This window comes from Chenopodium album, chromosome 17 (genome assembly GCF_948465745.1).
Source record: "Chenopodium album chromosome 17, dcCheAlbu1.1, whole genome shotgun sequence".
NCBI classification, from domain to species: Eukaryota; Viridiplantae; Streptophyta; class Magnoliopsida; order Caryophyllales; family Amaranthaceae; genus Chenopodium; species Chenopodium album.
The window spans coordinates 48,570,832-48,581,530 of record NC_137850.1 but is presented as its reverse complement, the minus strand read 5'-3'; the positions used below and the strand labels follow the sequence as shown (position 1 = coordinate 48,581,530).

General features: G+C 35.5%; 1 protein-coding gene and 1 pseudogene across 1 annotated transcript; both read right to left on the bottom strand.

The window, feature by feature from the left end:
• Positions 1–1,306: 1,306 nt before the first annotated feature.
• LOC145589218 (protein EARLY-RESPONSIVE TO DEHYDRATION 7, chloroplastic-like) lies at positions 1,307–2,855 on the bottom strand (the record flags this gene model as incomplete). The annotated part of the gene is made up of 4 exons (XM_081645764.1): positions 1,307–1,616; positions 1,786–1,855; positions 1,979–2,145; positions 2,311–2,855. Coding segments are annotated over 4 exons (954 nt in total), but the record flags the coding sequence as incomplete, so codon positions are not given.
• A 1,717-nt stretch (positions 2,856–4,572) lies between these two features.
• On the bottom strand, positions 4,573–7,367 carry LOC145590043 (subtilisin-like protease SBT1.6 pseudogene; annotated as a pseudogene).
• Between the last annotated feature and the right edge of the window lie 3,332 nt (positions 7,368–10,699).

Here is a 10,699-nt window from a genome sequence, read left to right as displayed (position 1 = left end):
AAAACCATGTGGTTTCTACCAAACTAGAGAAATTAGTAGGAGTTGTACAAACGTACACCCTCTGCTTGCTTTTTCAATTTGTTTTGTGTTATCGCAGCAAATTAAATGTGCTTTCAACTAACTTCACGCCTTCAAGCACTCAACTTCTATAACAGAATTTAGACTTTCAAAACATTTTTATGAATATGAATTGTGATGTTAATATGTTATACATAAGAAACGTGCACATTTTATGTCAAAAAAAAAAAAAAAAAAAAAATGAAAAGAAAAAGAAACGTGCACATTAAAAAGTGAGAATAAGAAAAAGGGAGCGGGGGTGTGGGGGTGGGGGTGGGGTGACCGGGTGATGTTATATATGCAAGTAGAATTTTACGACAACGATTGACCAATAAAAAGTAATAAGATAATTCTACATACAAGATGATTTCATTTATATTAAAGAGATTATTCTTATACATTTTATGGAGGAAAAAAATATATATTTGTACACAGTATTTCCTAATGTTCATAAGCAGATAAATGATGCTTCAAAAAAAAAAATCAGCAGATAAATGAGGGAATTATAGGAAATTACTACGGTATCAATGTAAATTTTAATCACAATTTCTTATTTTTAAGAGGTAACTTTCAACGTCTTATACAGAGTTATAAGAAGTATATTGTATGTGTGGATTCATCATTCATATATGCCAAAGCAATTAGGAACATCATTTGTACAGTTTGATAATTTTAATATGATTAAGAGCCTGTTCTCTTCAAATTATTTTCAGTTCAGTTCTTATTTTTTTTTCTTATAAAATATTCAGTTCAGCTCAGTCAATCAGAAGAGGCCCTAACTAGATAGATGAACAGCGTTTGAGCTAATTAATTATCATAGATTCGAAGTTTATTAAAAGACGCAAGCAGGCCAAACACTAGCAGCATGAAAATGTGGCCTTTTCTCATAAATTGGACCCACTAGCCCAATGACAACTATTAACTTGTACCGGGGAGAAACTATTAGTATAAGGTTGTCTGCCAAAGAAGGGGATGAGTCCCAAAGCCACAATAGGCCCACAGCCATAATATTAGAGTCAGAGATGGACCATTTATTAAACGTTCCTATACGCAAGAGTTGTCAAAAACCAACCCGACCAAAGACCATGAAACCAAATTGAAGCGTGACTCGAATCAATAATCAAGAAAAGAATAAGCCAAAATAATGGTAGCAGAATAAAAACTTGACTACTTACACTGGAAAGAAGTCATATAATGCAAAATTCTGGTCTAAGGTAATGAGAATTCAGCGTCAACAAAATGAGCTAAGAAATAAAAGAATTCAGTTTATTTTTTATTAACCTTAACCATTATTAATCTATCAGTGGTTATGAAACTTTGGCACATGCATAAGTGCACTAGTATCCCTAAAAAACCTTAGAAATGAAATTACATTCAATGGAGTATTTTATAAAGATTTCTTGACCTTGCCAGCAGCAGCTTTAGCAAGAGTACTGGGTTTAAGAGCACCCTTTGGATTCAGAGCCTTCCTCAACTTAAACACTGTCCAAGCTGTTCCTAAAGCATGTCCTGCTGCATCTAACCCTTGGTGTGTCGCATTCGCTGCTTCTTCTCCATACCTACAACATTTGTTATGAAAGATTGATCATCAATACAACAAAATCCTTATGTAGAGAGTCTAGACTCTATAATAAGCGACCATCATATTACTAGTTCAAATTATACTATCATAGCTGTTTAAATTATACTATGATAATATCTATCAATAGCATTAAACAAGTGCATTACCTCTCCGTAACTTGGGAAGAGGTTGACATAACGTTCTTTCCAGCAACTTCAACAGCATCGCAAATTTTCTCTGTTCATTGTTCAAACACACCAAATCAAAAGACGAATAAGTTAGGAATGCAGTCATTGTTTTCTAGAGGATCATAGCTCTCAAAACTGGGTTACTGAGTATAGAAGGGAAATGAAGACATACGAAAACCGTCGAGCGAAGCTAAGATGATTTCTCCAGGAATCATGTTAAAGAATGTCTTTCCTACTCTCGAGTTCACAACTGAGCCAGTGATAATCTCAGACACCTTTATAACCCCTGAAAGAATTGCGGTTGCAGCATCCTCTGATCTCTTTGTCATGCTATTCACCCTAATTAACCACATCAAATTCCCATGTTAACATGTTACTAAGAAAGTTAACATGGATTTACTGTTTACAGCAAAAACCACAGATTTCACCCTAGCTACTTCATTTTGTTGACTTTTCAAAGCCTAAACTTTTAGGGACGTAACAAATAAAACTAAGAAAGCAAACCTTCGAATCCTGGTTAAACACTGAGGACTAACACGAGTAGCATTCTCTTTCTTCCCCAACCTTTTCCTCAAAAACTCATTCCCCCATTTCAACCTGTCCACTGTTACATCCCCACACCATGATATCCCCTTCACCAACATCCCCGACCCCGCCGCTATCATCCTCGCCACACACCCACTATACTCCTCCACATTCGGCGCCAACGTCGTCCAATACGCCGCTGCACTCTCCTCTATTTTCTCTCTCTTCGCCGCATCCCTCTTCACTTCCTCTGCCGTAACCTCCCTCGCCGCCACCCACCAATCACCCGCTTCACGCTCCACCTCTACATCCACCCTCTCTTCTTTAAACCCACTGTACTTCTCCAAAATCGAGTCCAATTTTTTCAGCAGAGTTTCCTGCCCTTTTGAAGGGATGGTTAACCCGTAGTTCAAAACGTCGTCGTTTGAGGAGAGTGTGAAGAAGTAGTGAGAGTCGTCTAGTTTGAGGGTAGCTTCGTCTTTTGTAAGCGGCCATTGGAGTTGGTCCCCAATTTGGTCGGAAATTGTTTGAGAGAATGGAGGAGAAATGGATTGAAGACGGTGATATGGGTGTAGGGTTTAGTGAGGGCTTTATGAGGGGGATAAAGAGGTGGGATTAGTGGCAAAGGAAATGAAGGGAGGTCACGTGGTGTTGTGGAGGAGTGGCACGTGTTTTGGTGATAGGAGATAGGACCAAGTAAAGGTGTTTTCTTAAAGGATAGAGTTTGGTTCCCGCGCTTTTTACGCGACACGTTGGTTAGTTTGTCGATTGGGTTAAGTAATCTAAGAGGTTGGTGTTTTTTATTATGTACAAGTACAAGGTGTGAAAAGCCCATTCTAGTGGTCCATTAACTATGAGTTAAGGCCACTTTTGCAAGTTCTTCATAGATCAAAATTAAGGTTGGAAATAGAACCAATCAAATACATTAATGAGCCTACAAAAAATAAGGTTTAGATTTTTTTTAACTAGATTAGTTCCCGTAATCTTCAATAACTATAACTAAAGTATCATTATAATTAATTTTTATAAACAAAAAAATTTCTAAAAACATATATAGTTGACAAATTTTGAGGAAAATAAAGGATTACGAAAGATGTGTTAGATATTAACTAATGTAGAAAATGAGCAAAATTATGTTAAGAATTTTTTTAAAGCTATATAAATATTTGTGTTAAAGGTATGTCAAATCTTTTTATTTTAAGTAATTATATTGTGTAAGGTTAGGGAAATTTTGTAAATAAGATTTGTTTCTTTAATTGAAATTTATTAAATAAAAAAAATAAAATAAAAATTGAAGGACACACCAGAAAATAACACGTGTCATTGTTGGTGTGCCTTTTAGTATATATTGATTTTATTTTATTGTAATTTTACTTGAATACGGAGTATTTCATATTGCATTGTTAGTGATTTGGAGTTTCTAAATGGGAGAGTGAATTGGGGAATTTGTTGTGATAAAATTTGATAGATATGGAATTGATTGTGCAAGTATTACACGGGGTCACTAGTGGTACAATGTAAAATGGCAAATTAATTTAATCAGTTGGCAATAGCTTCTCATATTGATAATACTTCCTTTGTTTTTTTTAGTTGATACCTTTCTATCATCACGCTTGTCAACGCATGTTTTTAACGATTAATATCTTTAATTATCAATATTGTAAAATTGTAAAAAGTGGATATTAATAAAATATACGTTGAAACGATTCAAACAAGATCACACATGAATATGTTTTATCGTATCTATAAACCACAAAAGCTAGTCAAAACATTTTGTGTGAATAGTGTAAAAGGCAAATAATGTCAACTAAAAAAAAGGAGAAAATATAACATATGTACATATGTGTCACTTCCTTGAAAACAATGTCGTATTACTTATCGAGATTTTTTACGATCTATTTTAACTGCATGCCTTTAACATCATTTAAAATACGGAGTAGACCAACATGGTATCATGATTCAATACATATTTTGTCAAAATTTCACAAACCATTGAGTGACCATTCTATGAAAATCTATTACCCTTCCAGTTTTCCTCAATCCATACCCCTAATATAAGACATAAGTGTTGCTTTACTAAATTTACTCCTAATCAAATTTGATGCTATCAAGTATCAATGGGTGAATGGTCCATTCAAGTGGGAATTAATTTTGGCAAAATGAAGCCTAAAATGCACAACGAAATGAGTCTCACATATCTACAAAATACTTGACTTGGTTAACAGAAAGAGGACACTAACAACATTCATGTGAAATGTTAAATGTACCAAATATTGCTACAAGAAGACAGCAGTATCAATGTCATGTAAAAGATGACTTCGATTTTGCAACATCTGTTTATACTACGGACAGTACTACAATACTACTCATCACTTCTTTCTACTTTCTCTTTTTCCTGTCTTTATACAAACAACATTGCCTTTTTATAATTACAACATCATCATCATCAAGACAGAACCCATAACCCCCATTTCCAAAAGCAAAAGCAAACCAACTCATTTAATTAATTAAAAAAAAAAAAAATTAAAAAAAAAAAAATCCATCAAAAGTTACTCATGATCAAATGGCTCTAATCCTACACCCATCTTTTGATCATTGGCATCAAAGTGAACCAACCATAGTAACATACCATTCATTCTTTCCCTATTATACATCAATTCTCTCCTTTACTAGATTACAATGGGTTTACTTGGGTCACTACAATGGGGCTCCGAACCACATGCTTTCCATCCGCCCAAGATATCGAACCGAAACCCGCACCCGTATCTCCCAAATTCAAATTCTTACTATCCACCGTAACCTTGACAGTAAATGTAATCCTCTTCACCTTCTCACTGAACACCAATGTATCTGGCTTCACCGAAACTGCCACCCCCTTGGCCGGAACCTCCACTTTCATCTTATAAACCGCATTCACATCATCCCCTACATTAGTCACCGTCCTTACAAACGTCTTGCTCGTAACCCCGGAACCCGGAAACAACACCGCAATCGACGGATAATTCAAATTCTCCGGGGACGCTTTCCTCTTCATATTACAATTAGCAGGGTTCCTAGTAATCACTTGAATCGTCTTCGGCCCGTACCCAATTGCACACAAAAAGTTAACATAATCATCATTAGTAATATCATAAACAAGACCCGGATCCAAAGCTTGCTCCAAATTCAAATGCCCGGACCCGTAATCATAAGCATTAGAAGCTTTCCCAGGGATTGCCTCATCTGTCATAAGCTTCAGCTGATTGTTAGTAAGACTAGCAGTTGTCATGATTGCAGATTTTATCATCGCCGGCGACCAATCGGGATGCGCCGATTTCAACAATGCCGCAGCTCCACTTACATGGGGACACGCCATTGAAGTGCCGGACAAAATGTTGAACTCCGTTCTCCGGGTATCCACGTCTAACCCGGTGGGACCCACGGCTTCGGTCCAGCCCGCGAGAATGTTAACTCCGGGTGCAATCAAATCGGGTTTTAATATCTCCGGGTTTAACCCGTTTGGTCCTCTGCCGGAAAATGACGCCACCACCGGAGCCGGTTTGATTCCGACGACGGTTCCTTTAAAGTTGATTGTTGCTTTTGGTGATCGTGTTGCAGCGTAAGCTTTGATTAAATCTCCTTCGTCGGATCCAACACCGACGGCTGGTATTAAATGCGCGTCACCTACTAGTCCCTCACCGTTAGATGCTCCGTTAGCGAGAATCATCCCAACACCACCAGCTTTCTGAACAACCACCCCTTTCGCAACCCTGGGGTTACTCCCTCTATCACAAATTACAATTTTACCCTTTACCTCTTTTGGATTTAGAGAATTCTCCATACACAAAGAAACCGACAGAGTACCCGTTTTACCCGGGTAAACAATCGGGTATAACCCTTTCTTTAAGGGTAAACCCGAGTAAAGCGATACGCCGGAGATTCTTTTCCCGTTTCCTAAAACAATCTCCGCCGGAAAATTCCGATCAATTGTCCCCGCACCAACGGTGGTTATCCACGGTGCTAAATTCGTCACCGACATAGTATTCGGCCCGTCATTCCCAGCAGAGGAAGACACGAACACCCCTCTTGAAACGGCACCGTATGACCCGATTGCGATTGGATCAAGATAATAAGGAGATGAAATACCATCTCCTCCGCCGATAGAAATAGAGATAACATCAACACCATCATTAACAGCAGCATCAAAAGCAGACAAAATATCAGAATCAAAACAACCTGAATTTTTCCAACAAACCTTGTAAACAGCTAACCTTGCTTTAGGAGCAACACCTTTAGCAACCCCAGAAGCGTAACCATTCATGCTCGCGTTAAACGAATACCTCCCTGCTGCTGTTGATGCTGTGTGGGTCCCATGACCGTCGGCGTCTCTCGCAGACTTGAACTCCAACGCCGACGTCGTGTTTCCGACGCCAATCCCGGGGAAGGCGGACTCGTGTCCTTTGGAGAAGTATCGTGCACCGATGATCTTACGGTTACAGTTATTTTTGCCGAATTTCTCACCCACTTCGCAGGTTCCTTTCCATCGTTTGGGAACAGGGCCGAGGTTCTGGTCGGAGAAGGAACGTCTCTCCGGCCATATCCCGGTGTCGAGGACTCCGATGATGACGTCAGAGCCGTAATCGGATTCCGACCATAGTCCACGTTGGATTCTTAGTCCGAGGAATTGTGGGGACCGCGTTGTGTGGAGTTCCCGGCGGCGGTCTTCGAGGACAGCGAGGATGGAAGGGTGGTTGTTAAGAGTTTCAGCTTGTGAAGCGGTTAACACGGCGGAGAAGCCGTGGAAAACGGTGTCGTATGTATGAAGGATTTCAGATTCCGAGGAAGTGAATTCGGAGGTGTACCAGTGGTAATGGGTGGTGAACACGGTGGGTTTAGCGGTTCTGTCGACCCGAATAATGTAAGTTTTTCGGGTCTCCGGGTCGGGTTGAGCGGAGGTGAGAGTAAGGAGGAAAAGAAGGAATGGTGGGAGGAGGTTATTCAGTTTCGCCATTGGAGGGGAGAGAGAGAGTGAGTGGGGGGAAGTTAAGTGAAGTGGAGTGTGAAATGGAGTGTTAAGTGGAGATTATATTGTCAGAGATAATTGTCTTATATTGAGTTAATTAATTAGCAATTAAGTAAAGGTGGGCTAAATTTTTGGAGATTAATTAGTTTAATGTGTTTCGGGAATGATATTGTCGATTTCAGGGGGAAATTTTATGAGTTAAAGTCGTTAAAGCATCATAATTTAACATTTTTTGTAATTCCACTTTTTCAATAGAGATAGTCAAGACTCAAGAGTCTTGGTTAGGTGATATTTTTGGATTTTTGGTTAAAGATGTTCAAATTGTTGTCGATATGGTCAATATCTTGACAACAACAAATAGATTAAACCGTTAGCTCTTATAAAAAATAAAAAGAAATTAATATTCGATGTAATTTTAGAGCTCAGGATTAGAGCATCTCCAATGGTTCAATTATAAGGACTTGTTTGCAATTTAAATAAAGTTCCTACCTACATGCTTACCATTGGAGAATAAAAACTTGAGCAACATGCTAGCAATTGTAGCCCAACCAAGCTACATGCTTGATTGAAAAAGAGACAAATAATCTCCATTCATATTGGAACATGTGTATAATTATCTATTTTTTTTTAAAAACTTTATTTTTTTGCAAACTACAATATGTTGTGGCTTACCATTGAAACAAGTTATTGCTTAAAAAGTGTTGTAGCTTACAAATTTATGTGGAAAAACAAGCTACAAAGCATTGTAGCTTGCCATTGGAGATGCTCTTAAGAATTTGATGTAACTACTTTAATTGTTTTACTTTCTATATATGCCTGCAATTTTAACAAGATATTTGTTATAAATTAAACTATTCATGATATACTGATGTGAATTAGAAACATACAAATGTAACGATCATAATGAATTGCAAATAAAAGAAATATACCTAAGGAGGATGATATTTCCATCAATATTATAATATCACTTAATTAATGGTAGTACTATTTTGACAAGTATGAAGTATAAAATAATAAGACAAAATTAGAAATTCACTGTGTCATTCTCATCACAGTTATCCGTTAATTAATATGCTAGCACCAATGCTTGACAAAAATAATGACAAATTTCATGGGTGATTAAAATTGGTCATTAACATATGCCCCACTAATTTGGGTTGGGGCAAATATGAAATGGCTCACCTACAAACAAATTAATCAAACAAATAATTTTTGTAGTACTAGCATTTTGTTAATGGGAAAGGGGCTCATGCTTTATTACGTGTCATGAGTTTTAAGCACAAAAATGTTAATCCTAACCGTTGGTTTTGCAACACTTTTCTCATGGCATACTAGATCAATTTATTTTTAAAATACAGCTCTAAGGGTCTGTTTACATTTACTTAATTTCAGTTCAGTTCACTTCATCAATTCAGTTTAATTCAGCTCTAATTAGTTCAGTTTAGTTCAGCTCGCTCCTAATTTCCCTCTCTCATAAAATATTCATTTCAGCTGATGAGTTCAGTTCAGTTCAGTTCTAATCAGTCCAGTTCAGTAAATGTGAATAGGCCCTAAGTAAAATTATTTAGCTAGACAATTTTTCTAATGGTAAGATTATTTAGCTTCCTAATCACATCATGGTTAAAATTTAATATCATATCATTTCCGTTACATCATCTGTCCCATTTGTTATTTGCACAATCCTACATTTAAAGCATATTAATTTAAGTTTTAAGTTTGAACCTAATCCAGATTGGATTTTACTTTAAAATATTAGTATTTGATGAATTTACATTGTTAAGGTTCTTACAACAATTGATTGATTGTACAAATAAATAATTACTAAGATTTTGATAATGGATAGCATCATATAAGAAATGAAATGAGCATCTTCTTTTCATCTTAAGATTCCTAAACATTCACAATCCATTCATTTCTCGTATCACCTTTTTATAATTCAAACATCTATAATATAATCTTATATTGAGCATCTACTTTTTATCCTACATAAACACCCACTAACTAGCATCATTGCATTGACACTAATTATTAAACCTTATTATAAACTTTATAGTAAGTCAACATATTACAATGTAAGTAGCAATTCAATACCATTGACGACATACATAAATACATACAGTTTAGCATTTGAACAAGCTGATTAAATATATACGGAGTACTAATTTTATTTCATAGTACGGCCTTATAGAAATGATGAGCATGTTCATCTGATGTACTTTAATATTCTAATAGGAAATTGTGACAGAAACTAAATTAACTAAAACATTGAGTTGGTGGTTGAATTTTTAAATGTTGTTATTAACTTATTAGCATATGAATGGATAACAAAGATAAGAACAAAACTTTACATTCCTTAAAAATAGAATATTTCAAATGTTTAACTATTAAATTATGTAGGTTTGTTCCCTTTTTTTAAATGAAAAAAAGAAGATATAGAATTCTCGCAGGCCAACGTGTTAGGCGTATACGTTTCATTAAAAAAAAAAACATATTATAATAGAAATGTAATAAAATATAGTTATAATGAAAAGAATATACTATTAAAATATAATGAAAATATATTTAGAGTGAAAAGAACATACTGTTAAATAATGTTCTTTATCTTCATATTCTTTTATTGTCAGTATAATGTACTTTTATTTGTGACATAATATTCATTGTTTATTTTGAAATGTTTTTTGAATTTTGTTTTTAGAGTTTAGATTGTGGTGGTTGAATAAAAATAATGTTCATTACATTATATTATCATATTCTTTATTAATATTATAGATGTTTATTAGATAAATAAGAAGAACATAAAGTTGAATGTTCTTTATAAAACAGCTATATGTTCATTACAAAACAACGAAATATGTTCATTCTACCTTTAAAAAAAATAAAAATTAAAAAATCTGTATGCACCAAGCATGGTGCATACGCCTGAAGAAATTTTCAAATATATATTAGTAATGAAAACAGACTTAGATACGAGTGATTGTTATATACACTCGGATGTACGGTACACCCAAGGGTATTTGTTCGTTCATTTGATGATAAAATGAGCAACAATCATCGAAATGAGTAAAAAGTATTCTTTGGTGCACCGTGCATCTGGATGTATAAAAAAATTTCTACTTAGATACATGTGACTTTTATGGTATATTCAGGGTAATTAATGAAATTTTAGAGGCCTAAAAAAATGAAATAAATTATTTGTGCTCATATGAGATCATATTTGACATGATTTAACCATTCAAAGAATACGGTTAGAATTCCACACAAAATAGTGTTGTATTGTAAATTTGTAATTAATTGAATATTGAGATAATAGTATGATCGAGCTACCTATTTTTGAGCTGACATTATGGTTAAAATTGCATGTTCTTA